At 44.9% G+C, this 21279-nt stretch overlaps 1 protein-coding gene across 1 annotated transcript; it reads left to right on the top strand.

Annotated features, from left to right (window-relative positions):
• Positions 1-3324: 3324 nt before the first annotated feature.
• Positions 3325-11287, top strand: IL13RA2 (interleukin 13 receptor, alpha 2; the record flags this gene model as incomplete). Its single annotated transcript, XM_008937207.1, has 7 exons — positions 3325-3568; positions 5280-5433; positions 6116-6236; positions 8021-8205; positions 9335-9492; positions 10339-10483; positions 11181-11287. Coding segments are annotated over 7 exons (1114 nt in total), but the record flags the coding sequence as incomplete, so codon positions are not given.
• Positions 11288-21279: the final 9992 nt, after the last annotated feature.

Here is a 21279-nt window from a genome sequence, read left to right on the forward strand (position 1 = left end):
TAAATATACTGTGTGTTTAGTGGACATTTTTCTGAGTAACTTTAAAAGGAGCCAAAACTGCCTTTGGTGCACAGCAAATACATTGTTTGATATAGAGTTATCAAATAGAAATACCACTTGGATACATAAATGCTCCTGAGTATGGTCCCAGACACCCTGTGCTAGGTATAAGGAATACAAGGCTTATGTGTAATTTGAGAATAATACGTTTTCTAAAAACATATTGCTCTGCAAGCTATCACCCTTGGCAGTGGCACTTGAAGCACCCTTTGCTTCAAGCCCTCGAGCACCTCTTTACTGTACCACACATGCCAGCCTCCCCTGCCACCTCCCACTGCCCCCTCCTTCCCCCCCAGCCTTTTCGCTTGTGGTAGCTGGGAATTTACACACAAAAGCTTTCCTTCAGAGAGACAATGAGCAGGTCTAGCCCTCCCTGCATGCATGGTGGAGAGGTGACAACTTGGCCAGGAGGGCACTGAGAGGCTTCCTGTCCAGCCAGGCAGCACAGAGAGCTGCCAGCAAACATGCCAGTGTCAGACCAAGGAAAGCAGCATTCTTTTTAAAGTGGGCTTCTCTAACATGAAAGTTGCTTGCATATCTGGCCAGCACAGAGACGTGAGGCCATTCACGTCATTCAGATATGGGGGGCACCTGGCAGGCTGCCATTTTTCCATTGGCAAAATAGACTGAAAACTGCAAAATCCCCTGCTGCTTGCACCACTTAAGGCACAACATGATGTGGGGTGAGGTAGTGGGAAGCAGCTGGGGATGAGTAGGTCATTTGTCATCGAAGCTGTGGCATTTGTGTGAGCATGCATGGCAGCCAGGAGCAGATGGCCGTGAATGCTGTGGCAGACTAGGCAGCACATTGCTACCTGACTCACCCCCATGCAAATCAGGTGAAGAAGTTGTTGGTTTTTTTCCAGGAAACATTCATGAGCAGCTTTTGTTCAAGACTGATAACGAAACAGTATTTCTAGTCCTGTGTTTTGTATGAATGACGTGAGTGAAACTGGTTTGTCATTTAATATTGTGAAAATGAGAAATTGCAGAGGCATTGCTGACATTTTAAAAAAAAAACAATAAAATCCCACATCCCACAAAGAAGCTTTTCCATTCCCTTTGAAATTCAGTCAAAATTAAATTTGCAAGAATTGCTGTTTACAGTTGCCATGGTTTTGAAAAAATATTACTGTTTTGTTCAAGGTCAGGATGGAATCACACTTCAGAGTGTGGCCATTGCCAGTCAGAAACTATGATTTTGGCCAATCTAATCCTCTCTTGACAGCTTATCACTAGGCTCATGACAAATGCTAGTGGGTTTTTGCTTCCTTGTTCTCATAGCTGTGAGGCTCAGAATTTAGCCACTCGGGAGAGGCTTCCCAAGCACAGGAGAGTCCAGCTTCCAGTCCTGCCAGCAGATTTCCTTGGTCAGCCTGTTACAGAAATTACACTTGCTAGTCATCATAACATGGTTCAACTGCAGGACATGGTGCACTGACAATGTGGAAGCCCTCCCTCACATCAGCCCTGATGGGCTCTCAGCCTGAGCTGGCCAGTGGGAGGAACACCCCTTCACCTTCTCCCCACTCCCTCCCTGAAGTGGCTTTAAATGCCCATTCTGGATGAGCCACACATTTATTTTTCAGCAGCTCCAGCTCTTTAAGCACCATTCCCTCAGACTTGCTGTCCTCCACACTGCTTCTCCCTCTCCTGGAGCCTTTGCATGTTTACAAAGACTCAGGAGGTGGGTGAGATGCCCTCACCTTGCCCCGGTTCTGATGCTTAGCCAGAGCCCCAGCTTGAGCACTCTTTGCACAGGCAGAGCTGCCCATGCTTCTATTCCCACTTCTAAGCCCGTTCTGGAAAATCTGTGCCTGTTGTAGTGTGGCCCTGTCAGACCCTCATCTTCTGTGGGAACATGGGGCTGCTGAATACAAGAGATTGCACATGCAGGGCCATGCACCATTGCTTGTGGAGATGGACCAAACCCACCAACAACCTCTGAACCCAAGCTGCATTCATGGGACTCATAGCTGGTGGGAGGGAGAGTGTTTTACTTGTTTCACAGAAAAATACATAAAATCTTATTTTTCTCCAAATTATTATAGTCTATTGTTCCTTGCTCCAACATCTCCCTAGATACATTGCTGTGGTATCCTGCTTTGGCATCTAATGTAATGTGTCTCCCATGGAGCTTTACATGCTGGGGAAAGTGAGATGATAAGACTTCTGTCTGTAGTGTGTTTCATTTGGGAGAGTTCCTTACAAGAAATAAATCTTCCAGCAATGTTCACTGCAAACCTTCCAAGAAGCATATTAAAGTTTGAGTTGTATAATTGTCTTCCACTAAAGGATATTCTCCAGGTCCGCTTTCATCATTGATTTATTAAAAAAAAAATAAAAGGAAAGCATGGTGTGAATCTCCATGAAGACATGAAAAAGGTGGCAGAGAAGCCAGTGACCTGGAGGCTAGACTGATAGAGAAGTGGATTCAAATAGGACTGATACTGCCTGGAAATATGCTCCAAATCACCATGAAAAAAGTGTATCATGCAATGAATATGTAGAAACCCAAATGGATAACCTCGCCTCTAGACAGTGGAGAAAAATGGCCATAGATGTTACAAAAATTGATTGCATTTGAACTAATAAAACTGAACAGCCGAACAGCTTTCATCATGTGAATGGCAGCTCCATACAGAGCTGGCCTTTTAGGAAGCATGTCGTAGTACAGAACTGATCTATAGTATGTGCTGATATATTAAGATATGGCAGATTCTTACTGTAGCTTAAAAGCCAGACTGCACATTTTTCTATAGCTGATAGATGTCCAAAATAAAGATGATTTTAACTCTCTGCTTTTCTGCTTCTGTATGTTTTTTTTTGTCTGTTTTTTAATTAATTTTTAATATATATGAAAGTTTAAAGCAATATGGGTGATTTGTGTCTGTTATAGTTAATATCAGTTTCTCTGACATCATGTTATGATCTGTCATCCTATGTTGGTGTATGTGCTGAACACAATGTATACAAGGATACTTGTCCTGACAGCTGCCAAATACAGGGAGTTAAAAGTATATAGGACTTGAAAGGTCATCCCAGGACAGTCATTTTGGTTAGAACATCTTCAGAAAGAGTTTCAAGGGTGTGACATTCTTTGTGCCTTTTCAATGGTCCTCGAGGGTTTTCTGTGAGCATCAGCAACACTGTTTTTTGGGGGGGAGTGAGAAGGAGTAGAGCTTGTGTGTGGTTGCTGCAAACAGGCTATTAAGTAGCCAGGGCTGAACCTGGACTAGCAGCGTTTCCCTCCTCATCCAGCAGCTGCGTTTGGCATCTCATCAAATTTCATTACTTTTGTTTTTTGTTCTTTACACCGACACTCTGTCTTACCCCCTGCTTTGTTTTCAATTTAGTTGCTCCCCCACAAGACCTTCAGATCACTGATCCTGGGCTCTTAGGTTCTCTTGATATAGAGTGGAAACCTCCACCCAATGTACAAACCTTCAATGAATGCACAGTGGAATACAAGTTTGAATATCGTAACAGTGATGACAGAGACTGGAAGGTAAGACAAAACACAGTTTAATCCTTTTAAATCCAGGTTATTGTTATGCCTTTAGCTTTTGCATAGGTTTATGTTTGCATGTCAAGGAGGAATGGTACCAAAACAGTTCCATCTTTCCATGAAAAAGCTAAATTGTTCCAGTGGTTTCAATCTTTTGCCACATGGGAACATGTTTTTGAGATGTAACAGCAGCAGCAGACAGAGAAGGAGCTATTTCTGTCAAAGGGTGTGGTGTGTGCTGCCAAAAATAATACAAAAATATCTAGTAGCATTCCTCATTGAAAAAGGCACATATCTCCCAACAACCCAAAATGCAAAATGGTGTCCTGAAAGAAAAGGAGCTTTCTTTGCACAATGCTAAAGCACGGGTGCTAGACAGCTTGCAAGCTCAAGCGAGCAGGGAGGGAGGGCGGGAGGGGTCACATCGGCTCAGCGGTGCCGTGCACCCCAGCCTCTGCTGCCTGCAGCGCCTGCTTGTGCCGCACGAGCTCCTCCAGCTGGGGCCGCAAAGGCAGCCAGTGCTCAGCCACCACAGAGGGGTTTGGCCCAGCCACTGCACGGGAGCCTGCACAGATGGAAGAGCACAATGCCTCTCACTGTTTCAACTACAGATGGCAATCGTGAGGGAATGGAGAGGGTGTCTTAGACCTGGCATTGGTCATGATACATGTCAACTCCTAGCCATGCAGCAGCAAGTGCTGTGCAGATTCTTAAATGATGTTTTTAATAGGCATTTAAAAAGCACAAAGGAAAAAGAAGTCAGTTTTAAAAACCTTGTCAAAATTCCCTAAATCACAAGTAATTAAAGTGTCTTAACAAGGCAGATCTAAAAAATGGGAAAAAAATCACCTCTGGTACTGTGCCAAAACCTTGGCCCCAGATAAGGTCATAAAGACTCAGTCTGAGAAAAAGCCATGGGCTGTCCAAAGAAGCAAGAATCCTGTCAGAAACACATTGCTCAACACGGCTATTACACTCTGGGACTGCTGACAAAAAGCCTGACTATGGGCTGTGCCATTGCAGCTCCTGCTGCAGCAATGTGTATGCAGCTTACAGCATGATACTTCTGTCCTAGCTGGGCTAAGGTGACACCTTCTCCCTTTCATCATTTGTTGTAACTCTTGCCGACCTATTTTTCCCTTGCATAAAGTCAGTGGAGTAAGTCTGAGAGAAAAAAAAAAAAACCAAAACAAACACAAAACCAAACCAAAACAAAACAACACAACAAAGAAAAACCTTTGGGGGGGGGTGCTCAAAAAGTCCCACAAAGAGGCCAGTTACATGCAGTGGTGAGACTGTGCTGCATTGACTGGCCACTGCTTCATCCTTGCAGGTTGTGGGAACCATCAGTTACAAAACTCATTCTGTTTCTGATTATCTCATGTCATGTTCAAGTGCATTTTATCTGTATTATCATTATTTATGGTAACCTGATGCTCCTGGCTGGTGGGGATCCCTTGAACCATAGTCTGCTCTGTCATATTGCTGGTGTCTTCTGGGATGGAGGGACTCAAAGCCATCAAGGCTGGACAGAGAAAGTGGTACAAGAGTGCTGGAGAAGCACTGGGCAGGAAAAGCAGGGCAGCAATGTAAAGAAACATTAAAAGCATACATCTGAGGGTACTTGCAGCTGGAGCGGGAGCAATGGTAGCTAATTGTGCAGCCCACTCAGCGACAAAAGAGGTGCTTATAAAGTCTGTCTTTCAACCAGGTTATTTTTACTAGGAAGCTAAAATTCAGAGCTGGATTTGACCTCAGCAGGACTGCTGAAGTGAAGGTACAGACACTGCTCAAAGGACGGTGTACCAATGGCGTGGAGGTGCAAAGTGACTGGATTTATGCTACTTTTGAGGTCCCATTGCAAGGTTGGGAGCAGCCTTCGGTACCTGGTGTGGTTTCACCCTTTGCATGAGACTGTTGCATGAACCACTGCTTGCCTCAGGGTTGCTGGATGGATAAACCATAGTAGGGCTTGTTAAGGTGTGAGACACCAGAGTACCTCTGCTTCCACTGGTGTTAGTTGTGGTTACTGGGGCTCATTTAGAATCATAGAATCATAGAATCCTTTAGGTTGGAAGGGACCTCCAAGATCATCAAGTCCAACCATTGAGCCATTAGGGCTCTAAAGTCCTCTGCTAAAACAGATCAGAATCTGTCAGGGTTGGAAGGGACCACAAGGATCACCCAGTTCCAGCCCCTCTGCCATGAGCAGGGACACCTCCCACTAGATCAGGCTGCCCAGAGCCTCATCCAGCCTGGCCTTAAAGACCCCCAGGGATGGGGCCTCAACCCCTGCTTTCCCTCTGCTTGTACCCCAGCTCTGCTGGATTACTCTACACGGGCTCCATTGCTAAATGAAAAGGTCAGTTATGCATCTTTCTGCTCAGTGAGCCAGCTTTTGTGGGAAACAGAGCACTTGGCAGCAAAACTATCTAATAAAGGTGACTTCCTTTTCCCTCTCCCCTCTCCCCTCTCCCCTCTTCCCTTTCCCCTTTTCCTCTCCTCTCCTCGTTGCTAAATAGTGGTTGTTTCTTTCTCATTTTACAGGACAGCTGGAATCAGAAGTTCAGAATTTCCACTGCATTTATCATGACTGGGAATACCTAAAGTGCACTTGGCAGCCAGGTCTCCTTGCTCCTCGTGGTGTACGTTATGGACTATATTACTGGTATGTATCAGTAAAATAGAAAAACATCCAGGCAGCAATCAAGTGAACCTCTAAAATGCCATAGCAAATATGCTTTTATGGTTTACAATGTTTTTACACTATCCACTCAGAATTAGCAGAAATAATACTCCAAGTACCATCTGCCTTCTGGCAAAGAAATACTGAATCCATGCTTCCTTCCTTAAAATCAGGTTAGCTCCCTTAAAATAGGGAGTAACTTCTACCTTACCCCTTTCCCTTTTATTCACCCCTGTGGAATGCCTTCTGCATGTTGTCCACCACAAAGTTTTGTGCTTTCCCTTTGCTGAACATACCTGGATCATGCTGGCTGCACGTTTCCCTTGATCACAGTACGTGTATATCCATAGGATAGCATTCAGCAGAAAGTTACCAAGCTCAGTGAATCCTATACAAAGAACAGGGCTTCTTGGCAACTAACAAACAGTTTAAGTCTTCAAATATATTTTCATAGCCTTACTGTATCTCATACAAGCAAGAATGCTGCCAAAATGTAGTTATAACGTGTGTTTCTCAGTTGTTTATTTTATACTGCTGTCTAATGAATCTGTTCTGCAAGAAAAACAAAGCTAGATTTAGTGTTCTTGGATGAAGAAAAAGTGTTTGTGCTTCAATTCCTATAATATGGTGAGGGTGACTAGTTAGGAAATCATTGAGTTTTGTGCTTTTGGGCTACATGTAGAAAACAATGGCTGCTTTTAAAAATAGTTTCCATGTAGCTCTTGGAAATAATCTTCAAAGCAGAAACACTGTTTTAAAACTATTTTGCTAACTACAAAGGTCTGCTTGAAGGAAACCATGGAAATTCATGATTAGTTCATAAAAAACCCTAACATAACCCCACCAACAAACCCACCCTTATTAACTGTCTGTAACAAATCCAGACGTTTGGCTCTGGGTCCCATTGTATAATGAGGGTGGGTGGGAACATGGCCATGGCATCCTTTGATCCCTTGAGTTGATTTTTACAGCATTACCACATGACGTTATCCCCCAAAACATAATGTGCTGTGCAGGGAGACTTTCATCGTGTCTGGCGCACAGAGGCCAGATTCAGCCCTGCCTCCAGTGCACTAACCCACCATGAGTCTTGCAAGTAAAATGAAACATCACTTACTATTTCCAGGATGAGGCCAGCAGCTAAGCTTCGTGGAGCTGCGCCCAAAGACAGAAGGCAGTCTGAGAGGACTGTGGATGCATGTTAACTAATAACAAAAATAGCCCTTCCTTGCTCCCATCCCTGGGTTTCCATTATGTGCCTGTGTAGATACGTGGAACCTACCCACAATCAGTTGTAGCAGCTTGTTAACATTCTTTACATTCATGGCACATGTCACTCGCCACAAACTGCTTCATTTTGGCTTGGGAGGGGACCTTTCTGCAACCCCAGAATTTGTCACTGATGATGCTGTAGGTGTGCCATGGGAGGATGGACGTCTCTGTGAGTAGGCGCCAGCTGCTGCCCCAGCTCCCACGCACACTGTGGCATCTCATGAGGCCTCTTGTGCTCCAAGAATGACCCTGGGGAGAGGCAGATATGCCAGACATGCCTTTGTGTCCTTGTTCTTCCCACACCTTTCCCATTGCAGGAGTCCAAGGTCATAGCACTGTGCTTTGGGTTCACTTGCAAAAGCCATAGGGTGGGTAGGATATAGGCACTACTTGAGGCTTACATCTAATCTTAAAAAAAGGCCTTACACAACTAGTAACTGCCATTGCTTTGTTTTGTTTTGTTTTTTCTTTCTGTTTTCTTAATACACCGCTAGGTACGAGGGGCTGGGCCACACAGCGCAGTGTGAGGACTATATTCAGGAGCACGGTATGAACATTGGCTGCATGCTGCAAAATCTGAGCAAGGCAGAGTATAAGGATCTGAGCGTGTGTGTCAATGGTTCGGCGGCAGCCGTTCTGCTACGGCCGTTGTATGTCACCCTTCGCCTTCACAACCTAGGTAACAGTGGCAGGAAAGCAGCAGGACTCTGGGGACCCACGCGGCCGCCACAGGCCCAAGGTTCACATCTCACATGCCAGGGCTCAAACAAGTGTGAGCTCTTGCAGATGGGTGACCGCAACGTGTCTGGGTGTATTTCTCCATGGAGAAGAGGCTGTGGCATGTACCACACAGGATTTTAATTTCCAGCAGTTTGCAGGTGCTCAACATGCACCTTGGAGGGTCAGTGGGTGTCTTCAAAGTGCTGTGCCTGGCAGCTGAACAACTTGGGACGTAAATGGTCTGTTGACCAGATGGCAGAGCAGCTGTGGGTTTTTTGACTCTAGCAGCACTGCCACAGAGGTGGCTTCATTTACTCCTGCTAGAATTGAAAGTGCTGCTCTGCTCCCACAGGCACAGGAAAAATCTTTGATCTTTGCTCTTCAAACCAAGCTAGAGGCTGGGGAGAATTGAGTGCAAGGTGTGGTGGGGTCTGCCAGAGAAAAGGTGGATTTCAAACTCATAAGAAATGGGGATAGCAAGCAAAGCACAGCATGATGTACAACCCAGTATATATACTTGCTTTCTATTATGGGCACTTACCATGCTGATGCCTTTACCCACGTGTAAATGCCAGTGGGATAAATAGCTAGTCCTCCAGTTAAGCCACTAGGCTAATAAGCAGGATTTCTGGATTCAGTTAGTGCTTCCATGTGCTTCATGTCTGGTTTTGGGCATCTTATACAAACAAGAGCCTCTCCTGGGATGTAGAGTGTCAGGCCAAGGTTGTTGCAGCGTCTCAATGGAGGGGCTGAGGCTGCTCTCACAGGACAGGGTGGGGCTGCCCAGCCACACTGTGTGGGGAACCTGCCCAGTACAAAGCTCACACCCCAGCATTTCAAAACCTCTGCACTGCAGCCCAGAACAAGGACTCAGTCCAGCTCACACGTCAAGTTAATATAAACAACTTGCCCTCCAGCCCCAGTGGCGTCCTGCTTCTGCAGCAGTGGGACTGATGGCAAATGGAGCCCAGAAATCCCATCAAGGGGCAAATGGGGCAGAGGACGGCAATAATTAATTGAAGCCTTTCCCACCATGAGCTGTTTGATTGCTCCTCTTGACCTTCTCTCTTTTTGTCCCCGCTCTCCAGCAAAGCCTTCGCCCCCAAAGCAGCTGGTGGTTTCTATGTCTGTGTCTGAGGAGCTCCATCTGGTGTGGAGCCCACCGGGTGGTGAGACGCCGTCCCAGTGCCTGGAGTACGAGGTTCAGCTGGCAGAAGATCAGGGGAAGGCCAAGACTGCCTGGGTGGTAGGAACAATGCTCCCCATGCCACAGGGAAGGGGACGGGGGAGGGGAAGGGGTGGGAGAAGCCCACCCAATGGCCGGTAGTAAGGAGGCACGCTGGCAAACTGGGGTTTGCACTGAGTTGCAGACTATGTGTGAGCTACAAGGGCTGTGCAGAATCATTAGCTGATAGTGCCAGTGGAAAATGCTGACCAGCTGCTCTGTTGCACATGCTCCTACTTAACCCCTGACCTGCAGCTGCAGCATTTGCTTCAGCAGCAACAGATTCTAGCACAAGTCTCAGCAAACACTTTGTCAGGCCTCTTGCCTGTTATGTCAGAAAGCTGTCATCACAGAAATTAAAAGGTTGTTGTGGTTTGTTTTCCTGAATATGGTGGCACAGCCTGGTCCACAGAAACTATAGTTCTAATTTCTCCGAAGAAGTGGCCTGGGACAAAACACATCTTTTATGCATGGTCCTTCTTCCTTGTGCATCATCCAGGTGCAGTGTTGATAGAAAAAATGGCTAAAACTCATTATTTGTAGGGGCATCTGAAGGACATTTTTTCTTTAATTGTCATATTCTGCATGAGTCTTTTCAGCTAATTTAATGAAAGATCCCATAAATTAACAGGCATAAATGGCAACATATATAATTCCCACAGAATGTATGTATTCTCAGTACATTCATCTCCACAATCATCTTATTGGCATTATCTTATCCAAAACTATTAGGAAATAAATTAAAACTGCCAAAACTTAGTTTTCAAAGTCTGGAGAGTACATTCTGAAGCATCAGGCTAACACCAGAGGGCTACTGGTGTTAGCATGTAATTCCTTGACATTTGTTCTCTCTGTTTTGTTTCTCAGTCTGTGTCAACTCAAATGGAGACTGCTTTAACAATTTCCAGAGCAAATCAAAGCCACGTTTCATGCGTTCGTGTCAGGGGGAGAACAAATATCTTCTGTGCTGACGAGGGCTTTTGGAGTGAATGGACACAGGAGTGTTTCTCTGGTACGGAACCCAAAGTAACCAGTATTTCTTTTACACCCTTTATAAAGCCTGTTTGGGACCAAGTGCTGATGGCTGCCATGGGCATCTGCTGGTGTCCAGCACTGGAGGTGGGATCCTGATTTAGTTACACTCTCAACCTACTCCAGCACAGCCATCCCTACAGCTGTTTATCTCCGGTGCACTTAGCAGGCAAGGCCCCAGATATTAATGCTTCTATACCAGCACATTTCCCTGCTGCACGGGGACAGCTGTGGTGAGGGGTGACTGTTTTGCAAGACAAGGCATGTAGTATTCAGAGAATCTCTGGTGACTGGTTTACGAGAGAGAGTACTCGGAGTCTCTCTGCATGGCATCCTCCTGGCTGCCTCTCCCCGCCCCAGATCAGCTCCTTTGCACCTCACAGGCTCTATAGGGCTGTCCCTGTGTGTACCAATTCTGATGCAAGATGCAGAAGGCTGGTTAAAAGGCACATAGCAGTGGCTAGATACATGCAGGATAAGTGTTACTCCGAAGGAGTATGTTACCCTATATAGTAACATACACTTGGCATAGATCTGTAATAGATAAATAAACAAATATATGTAGGGTAACAAACCTGGTCACACTGAGTTTACGGCTGAGGCCAAGCTTCGTAAGAGGTAATATGGCCCGTTCTGGAAGCTACTGTTTTCTTATTTGCTGTCATTTATCTTTCCAGTGTCCAGAAAAGAGGACAAGCAGCTATTTATTGTCATTCCAGTCATTCTGAGTTTGTCAAGTAGCCTCATAATATTTATGTTGATTGGCCAGTGCAAGAAAAGGTAAGCACCAAGGCAGCCTGTCCATGTGGTTTTACATGGTGTCTCAGACTACAGTTACGAATTAAATAATATATTCATTCCTAAGACCCAAATGTGAATAAATGCTCTAAGATTGGACATCAAACAACAGTTTATTTTCTGGAAACAACCTTGTAAATGTGGCTGCTTCTGATATGAAATGCCTCACAACAACCCCTACACTCACAGCAGACTCATATGTTACATTAAATACAATGTTAAATGCAGCAAAGTTACTTGCATGCACAGCAGCGTAAATGATGCCATTTTCTTGCCCCAAACCACTCAGGCAGCAGAGACTTGTACTCGTTGTGTTAAAGTAGTGCCATTTTTATGGGCTAAGGGCCTCATTCTCCTTGTGCTCCCATCCCAGCCGTTTGCACTCATTTCAATGATGGCACGTGGGGAAAGCAGACACAGTAGATGATGCTCATATCCAGATTATTGGTACTGATGATATTTTCTTCATGTCTGAAGGATGACTTAGAGAGAACTGATCCCCTGGTACTCATAACGATTATCTTTTCCTTATGGCCATATAATTTAAGCAAGCTGTTAGCTTTTCTAATATGCCTTTTAAGGCATCACCGGTGATGAGAACTGTCAATAGAAATACCTTCTCGTTGCCCTCAGAGATGAACTAACACCTCTTTGGTAGTTGAATGCATGGAGTCTGAGAAACACACTCCTTTATCTTTGTTTTGTACCTAGCTTTTAAGTGTTTTGGTTCATGGTATTCAAACAAAGCGTAGATGTTGGCAAGAAAACTGCCAAAAGCAAAGGGTCCCTGCATTGCCACTGGCACGTGGTGGTATGTGACAGGGATGCTGTAGCTATTCCCCGGCTGTCTCTCAGTGCTGGGAATAACAGTCTGTGACCATTTCAGATCCCCAGCAGGAAAGCCATTGCATGCATCAGTGGAAAGCTGACTCTGCTTGCAAATGCTGTACCACTTGTATTTGATGGATCGCTCTTAGAACATCACCCCAAGGACAGCTGAGAAGCCCTGAGCTTTCTATAGCCCACTTGGGTCTTTCCTACGTGCTGCCGTTTGCAGGTCTGGTTGTTGCAACTCAAGTTCTCAACAGGCCCAGGAAAACGTTGGAGGAGTATTAAACCAATTCTGGAACAAACTGTCTGGTAACAGGACAAAGGAGAAAGAGGAGGCAGTGGAAACTGCCATGAATAAAAATAGCATGTTGCTCTGTGGGTTTTTGGTTGGTTGGTTGGTTTGTTTTATAAGGACTTTAGAAACCTGTCAGCAAGACACACACTGAAGGGCAGCACCTCACACACAATGCTAGATACGAATGCCTGCATCTAGCCACTGTACCCCACCTCACTCTCACCATGTCTTCCTGGTCCCCAAATACTCAACTGAGTAGCTTGATCTAGTTGGAGATGTCCCTGCTTATGGTAGGGGGGTTGGACTAGATGACCTTTGGAGGTCCCTTCCAGCTCAGACATTCTATGATTCTATGAACCTGCTGAGAGCATCTACATGCTGAACATTAGCTACTCAAGCTATTTATTTAATTAACTGATATGTCTTATCTGTTACAAGCCTGAAGTGGGGAGGCCTTGAGAGAGACTTTTGCTGTAAAAGGCTAATCACAGCTACTGCAAAGGACAGATGCTTCAGAGAAGAAGTAAGGGCTACTCTGGCAAAGGCTGTGTGGGAACTTCTCTAGGAAGAGGGTGCTGGTACCAGACTTCAACGAAGCGTGCAAGATGTCTCTCAATGTAATGTCACCATGTATTCAGACGATGGAATTGCTGACTGACTTTTAAAGAACCATTCTCTATGATGATGATTAAAAAAAAATCTAAAATTCATCACTAGATGAGACACTGTCCACCAAGCCCATTCTCTTTTTTTTCTTGTCAAAGAAATAACCAACTCAAACCAGAGATTTGTGTGCTTTCATTTAATCTGAAAAAAAACCCCAAAAAGGTATTTTCTTGCAGAAGCATTTATTCAAAATGGGAGTTTCTAGTGAACAGTGCAAGCTCAGAGAGAAAATCAAGCTTGCATCAATCAGCTATGTAAAGAGCCATGCTAATCCAATCAGGCAAAAAACAACACAGCAAGTGCTGTCTTACACATCCAACTGCAAAATTATTCAATCACTATCAGCTGCTTCTGCTGCTAATTTGGCAACAACCCAATGTTATTTGGGGAGCAACCAAAGGAGGAGAGCACCATAAAAAACCCAGTGGTCTATGCACAGACTGGAGCAGAAATGAAGTTTCCTGGCTGTTGTTATTTTGATAAGACACAATCTATGCCTCTGCTGTCTGCTGGGGCTTCAGGCCAGCCAGCATGGGGTGGCTTTATATTTAAAAATACTTGTGAGCGTGCAATGGGCATTAAAATGCTGTGTTTAACCTTGATGAAAGCAACACATTAGAATCAGAGAATGGAGAAGGACTTGCAAGGCATTGACTGATCTAACAGAGGAAGTGAAAGGAACCATGAGAGAAATAAAGCTGTCCTGTCCCAGAAGCAGCTCCCAGCTCAGGGATACCAGGCCTGTAGACATCTCTGAAACATGCTCATCAGAGCAATTCAAGGGAATGCATGTTTCATGCAACAGGCCAGAGGCAGGAGGCTCAGGACAGCATTTCTTCCTCTGTGTGGTGGAGGAGAGCACCTCTTTGCTTGGTGCCATCCCATCAGCTGTAGAGCCCCTGTCTTTCTCTCTGGTCTCCAGCAGGATTTTTGTGGCAACAAGGGGCACAGCCCCACACCACAGCTGCCTCTGGCCAGCACAGTACAAATATTTCACTCTGAATTGCTGTGGAGGCTGGGCTGCATGCACCTCCTTGCAGAGGAATGTGCAGGCAGGTCAGTCTCTGAGAGGACCAAGCCTGGATCTCCTGCTCTGAAAGACCATAATAAGCAGAGATGCTCAGCCAAGCTTGTTCTAGGATTTTCAGGTACTTTCAGGAACTAGAGGACTTTGTCACATCCAGAATTGGACAGCAATTTAGTTAAGGATTTTTCAGAACTGTCACCAGGACAACAGTTACTGCACTAAGAATGGATAAACCCAGAAAAGGCACTAGAGAAAACTATTGGAAAGAGTCCCATTGAGATTTGCCATTACTAGAAACATCTCCCAGTAGGCCTCTAGTGTTCTGCCAGCCTCCTAAACAATTCAAAAATCTACGAAAAACATGAATGCATTGTGAACCTCCCCCAGGGGAAAAGTGAGGCAGGCAGCTAGAGCCTGCCCTGCTGCCTTGGGTACGTCTGGTGTGATCTCACCCACTTCACCACACGGGAATGCAGGGCACAGGCATCTGGAGTGGGCCAAATAGTGTGGCAACCCCAACCTGCTGGATGGGTTTAAGCTGAGTTAAAGTTTCTAGTGTAATTTTGTCCTTTTTGGACTTTTGGATGTAAGAAAGAAAGAAGAATTAAAGAGAATGGGCACAGGTAAGAGGTGGTGAAGAAACAGATGTTGTACCTTCATAGCTAGAACTCACCCCCGAAAAGATGAGAGCTAACTCAGTAACCACAAAATATAAAAGGCTGAAACCTGCCTAGTAACAGTGATAAATTAAGTGATCTAGTTATGGCATCTGCAAGCTGCAGCTTTACAGGAATGTTTGGGTAAGGAAAGCTGGGCTTGGCCTCGGCACGAGGCTCCCTGCTCACCACACTCACCCTTGCAGAGGGTCCTCCCTGCAGCAGTGAGGAAAGCAGCAGGCTTTCCCACAGCATCACATCTGCAGCCCATGCAAAATTTAACCTTAATGGGTGGCCAGCTGCTAGGTCTTCTTAATATCCTGAACCTTGCTAGAATTTTAGTAATATGCTTTTCCCTGCTGTGCTTATGGGATTACACTAATTATGTATTTCTTTCATATAGTATTTGCATTACAGTAGTTTAATTCATTTACTATAGTCCATAATTAATATTTTCAGTAAAGCACTTTCAAAATCCCTCCTTTGGCATACACTGTTTCTACTGTTACCAGTTCATGTCTGGGTTCCCTGCTGTTTTTACTGTCTTAGCTGCATGCCTGGTTAGGTATGACTTTGCCAAATATACAAAGAGAACTCCTTTGCACATCCTGGAGTTTGGGATCTTCTGTATTTGACTGATAAAGTCTTAGAGCCATTTGTCGAAGAATAAAAAAACACCTTTCCTCCGGAGTCTTTTTTCTTTAGGGAATGTCAATACTTGTCAAACATATGAAAGCATGAACCTGTGCATGCTGCAGGGAAATGCAAACTCAGTATAGCATTCCTCGTATTCTGACTCCTTTTGGGAAGTAGCAAAACAGGGAAGGCAAATGCCAAGGCCTCTGAACTCACAAAATTGCTCTCCGTCTATCACTGAGGTCTATTTTCATGCTGCAAACAAGAGAATAATTTGAAAATCAGTTTACCTTCTGTTTCCTCCTTATCCATCCTCATATTTTTCCATTTTTCTGACTGGCCTCTGAATACAAGATTTCAAAGTGCTTCAACCCCTAGAACCTCCTGATGGCTGAAAGACATAAATCAAGGCTGGCATCTTTCAGGAGCTCTTTACTCCCCTTGTACTTGAGAAAATGGAAAGTTGGAAGTCATATCTCACTGGCTGAGACATCTTGGTTGGTTTTTCATCTTGTACAGGACCTAGAAATTCCACAGCCACCGGGTGTCAGCCTCTGTGCTTGGATGCAGATGAGGAAGCAGGTGCAGCATCAATTCTACCAGAATTCAATATTTAGTACATGAAAATTAAATATGGGGGGACAATAGCTCTCTCACTGTAAAATAGATGAGTTTTGTTCTTTCTGTAATGCTGTTCAGAGAAGTGTCACAGCTTTACTCCACCATTCAGCGCCAGGCTGACTGTTGGGTTACATTACCCCTCAAGCCCTGTGGCATCATGACCATGGCCCAGAGCTGCTGCACTGACCAGAACTGCGTCTCCCATAGCATGTGCCAGCAAAACTAGCCCCTGACCTTGCCCTCCCTCCCACGCTTTGCCACCAAACACCCACAGAAATGTCCCCATTGGCTCAAACTGGAGACTCAGCCAAGCAGTGACTTCATTTTATGTCCCTGCCTCACTCTGGCACTGCTTTTGCATCCCTGAGCCACCACTGGTGTCAACACCCATTCCAGAGCCTCCACAGGTCTCAGTACTCATCCCTGAGCCACTGCAGCCCTACAGAGTACTTGCACCTTGAAAGGACATGAAACAGTCATAGCCCTTCTGGCTTCAGCTTCCAGATGTCAAGGCTTTGGGAGTGCAGTAACTCACGCTATCATCTACAAATCTAGAGTTTCATGGTCCACGGCAAGTTTGCAGCTCACTGCCTTGTGCCACAGGGTACATTTGAGAGCACTGTCAAGCTCTTTATGTCTATGTAGAATGTGAATTTTCTCAGAAGGGTCTGTAGCTCTCATAGCTTCAAGGCAAACAAGTACAAATGATGCATGTGCTTAACAATTTGAGCCAACATATTGTGGCTGAGCTGTCTTAGCAGCTGATATGGCTCTGCAAACCATCTGTGTCGAGATGCTCTTCCTGGCGTACAGAAAGATAAAACAACCAGCTGAGAAACAGTAGTCACCACAAGGTTTGCACCAAAACTGAATATTCAACTTCCTGTCATCCTGGGCTGCTTGCCTCCTGTGCTGGATCCTTGTCCAGCCACGCCACAGGACTGCTCTGCTCAGGAAATAAAATGCCATTTCAGCAAGTGTTACACTACCAGATGCATTTATAAAAAGAAAACTAATTTGAAAATCCTAAACATGGCCTTGACATTTCTCTTTCTGATGACTCTGCTCAGGAAACAACCTCAGTGTTTAAGCAGGTCTCACTCCATGGAGAGCTGAGTGCAGGCATATGGTGGCAGCCCTGCTGCTGTCCCAAACAATGTGTGTGCTTATCTCAAAAAGCAAGGAGAGTTTTCACAGCACCTCTGCCTTCTCCAAGACACTGAACTAGGTTGCATTGCCCTGCCTTTGCTGGAAGGTGAGAAAGGTCACCCCACGTTCCTGCAGCATTTGAGCTGTGGTCACCAGTGATCTGCAAACTGTGAATTCTTTCCTCGTCTGGGAAGCTGTGAATGGAGCTGGCAAAGGCATGTCACATCTTTGGTGTGCTTGAATCTCCCACCTCATCAAAGCACCAAGGACTTGCAGGAGTCATTTTAATTTAATAAAAACATAAGTAATAAATATCAAGGTTGTTTGTTTGTTTGTTTGTTTTTCCCCTTTAACAACCCAGAGAAAACCTTCTTTTAAAAGAATTCATTTATGTAGGCATTATTATAATTTAAAAACAAGCCAAGAATAGCAGAATGTTCTTCATTGGAATTCATGCAGTAGTGTAGAAAACATGCATACCAAACAGAAACGTGATGTTCATGGGACAGGTGGTTCTATATTTCAAGGCTAAGATCTGTAAACACATCAGTCTCTCACCACTCAGGCACAAGGTCAGGCTCAGAGCACTGAAGAACTATCTGGCCAAATTTGGAAAGAAAGGTTGCACTGGAATGTACACCAGATAAACCAAGTGCCAGGTGCCTGTGTGAACATGTGCCCCTCTATGTGTCCGAGTATCCTTAGCTCTGCCTTGCTTTAGATCTACTGTCGATCCACCTGTGTGCCAGCTGCTGCAGCAGTCCACAACAAGCCTCTTCTGCCAGTCTGCTCGTGCAAAACCTGATCTTCACAAGGATCGTAGCCTCCTAGATGTGCCTGGACATGTCAACCTTCTCTCTTCCCCAAGCACCCCTACCTGCATGACCATGACACACAAGTGAAACTTCAGCAATAGCAAACAAATGCGGAGTGTCTTAAATCATTTAGTGCATACAGTTTTCTCCATGGAATGGCTACAGAAAATTTACACAGAAGAAACCAGAGACAGATGTGATTTCCCCATCTTGCCTCTAGGTTACCTGAACACCCTTTGTGCCCTCACAGGGTCTGACCACAGAGTTAGAGCTGCCTAGGAAACCTGAGAGAGCCACTGTGCCACTGAGAGGTCTCCATCTGATGCATAAAGCCCAGGAGAAGATAGTCCTTGCCTTTCAGCTGATGATGTTCCAGCTCTTAACTGTTGAACTGGAAATATGTTCCAGTCTTTTTGACTCTCAAATTGGTCCTAACAGGTAGCTGCCCAGAATTGTGTGCCCATGCTGCAAATTTATTTAGAAACACTCACACTGAGAAAACAATAACCTTGCTCCCTGCCAGGTTCAGCCAAGTCAACTTTTAATGACACAGAGCTTGAAAGGCCAACAACACACTTTATTGTACTGAAGCAAAAGTATGAAGTTCCTGTCTGCACAGCTGGAAAAACAGCAAGAAAGAAAAGCATTTAAGAAGTCAGACAGTGCAAGCACAAAGCAGGTTCTCAGTCCTTAAAGTTGCTCACCAGTGTTTTCTCAACTACACCAGCTAATGGCAGCCAATAGGACATCACTTCAATGCTGTGCCTCTTCAGAGCAGACTGAGACTGGCCCAAAGAATACTCAAAGTCCACAAAAATGCTATAGTGGGTAAATGATACTCCCATACTGCATGCAGTCAGGCTTGGGCTAGCCAAACTGTTCAATTCTGGATGATTCTGAGAGTGCAAATGAAATATTGCTTCATACAATCTGAGGCTGTGTCAAGGCTTGGAACATACAGCCTTCATGATCCTTGACTTCACTTGCCTTTACTTGCAGGACATGCACTGCCTTCCTTCAAAACTGTGGCATTTTTCATGGCTTTGCGAAGACTTGGAAGGATTGTAGCACAAAAATAGTGTTCTTGCTTCAAGATGTTTCTTCTTCCCACACTTTGGGATGCATTGCCAAGGAGGTCAGAGGTGCCATTGTGCAGATGGCTGGCTTGGTGCTTGGATTCTACCAGCTGGGAGGCTGAGTACATAAGGGCTGAGCTGGGCCCTCCCACTGTACCCCTATAGCATAAATTCCTGTGTGAATGCAAAAGCTGAGACCTCAGTAAACTCTTTGGTTGCTTTTACTGCTGCCTTACCAGAAAGTGCAGTCTCAGACTTGGAATACTCTACTTGTTAGAAACCTGCTTCTAATTCCTACTTCATTTCTGGCCCTTATTGTATACCAATATGTATGCCTCTAGCCTAAATAGCTCCTCGCCTGTCTTAGGCAGAACAAGCACTCCCTGATATCCTGATGGAGAGCTTCCTTCACCCATCTTTGGTCGTGAAGAGGAACAAGCCAAGCTTCCTACTCTCTTCTCATTAAAAGGGCTCTCTGTGCACCTGCTTGGACTTATGTCCTCCCACCATTCCTATCATCAGGGCTGCTGCTCAGGACTAACACACAGTCTTGTCCATTTTTTAGAGCAGACGTGCCAACTAAATATAGCACAACAGGAAATCACATTCATTTACCTTCAATGAGTGAAGATCTGGCTAAAGAAAAGCACCATTTGCTCACCATGGTTTGCTGCATCACTTGCTTTGTTGCATGGAGTCAGTAACACATCTCACCACTTTGCTAAGTGCCATCTTAGGACAGTCCAGTAGAGGATGCAGACAGTTTTCTCTTCATCAACACCTAGAAAAGGTACAAGATAGACCAAATGCTTATTTGAAGGTTAGCCCACGAGTGTGCTAGTCTTGTGACTGCACTGCAAAAAGGAGGGGGAGTACTTAACTGAGAGCGCTAAAGATTGCCATGGCTTCATGGTGAGTCACTATAACCTATGGATCCTCTCTGAATAGATTTTTTGACACACACTATTGGTGCCTATGGGGGAGGAACCCAAAACAAAGCTGACATCTCTGCTGGGCTTTTGCACTTACCCGTTCCTTGAGCAGTATCATGATCTTTGTGAATGTGGGCTCCACAGGAGCAGCACTGAAGAATTCCTCCCCCAAAAGCTGCAGAAGAGTTGTTCTAGCCTTCAGTCAGGAAAAAGGACACTGACTAAAATCCTGAGTGGCTTTTATGTGCATCTATCACCAGTACCCACCTGTTCTTCTGCAGAAAGTCACTAACATCAGCAACACACACAAATATAAAACTGTTCTAAATTTTAACAAATGCAACCAGGCAGTGGTCTAGGCTGCCAGCCTACAGATCATTTTTAACAATATAAATAGTTTAAAATGTCACTATTAAATCCTATGAAAAGCATACATTGGATAATTAGGCTGTATTTTAATAAAACATTAGTTTAATTAAACTAATTCCTAATTAAACTCTGGTCCAGATACTCTGAAATAGATTGCCCAGAGAGGCTGTGGATGCCCCCTCTCTGGAGGTGTTTAAGGCCAGGTTCGATGAGGCCTTGAGCAACCTGGTCTAGTCTAGTTGAGAGGCCTCCCTGCCCATGGAAGGGAGCTTGGATTAACTGATCTCTAGGGTCCTTTCCAGCCCAAGCCATTCTAGGATTCTATCCAATTTGTTAAACTAATTATGATCCAAGCACAGGAAAGTTCAGAACACTGGATTTAACACACCCCTGTGTGATGTTGCATGATTAATCTTTCATGTAACCTGACTCCTAAGTGTTGGTGGTCCACTGGAGTGACAAAGCCAAAGTCAGTGTTCCCTGAAAATTCTGGGGAAATTGTGTTTATATGCTAAGAGATCCTGCATTTTTTGGGAAGCAGAACATAAAGCAACATTAATGAGAATTGTAATATGAGAGCTGTAATAAAGACTGCTTCACAGGCTGAACTTCCCACAATAATTTTTCACCCATTGGCTACTGTGAGGACTCTGTGTAATTCTCTTGCTTCCACCTGCCCAGAACAGAGTTATTGGACTTGTGTCACCACTAGATACTTATCCACTTGTGTCTAAGTTTAGCCTGTATCCAGGGCTAAACTATAGCCATTCCTCTATTACCTGATGGCCCCTCCACAGCAGAGCAGGGGGTTGGGGTAAGGGAAAGGACACCCAGGGACTGACATGAAAACGGGTCATAGAATCATAGAATCACCATGCTTGAAAAGGACCTCCAGGATCATCAAG

The sequence above is a fragment of the Merops nubicus genome, unplaced genomic scaffold (assembly GCF_000691845.1).
Source record: "Merops nubicus isolate BGI_N331 unplaced genomic scaffold, ASM69184v1 scaffold37873, whole genome shotgun sequence".
Taxonomy (NCBI): Eukaryota; Metazoa; Chordata; class Aves; order Coraciiformes; family Meropidae; genus Merops; species Merops nubicus.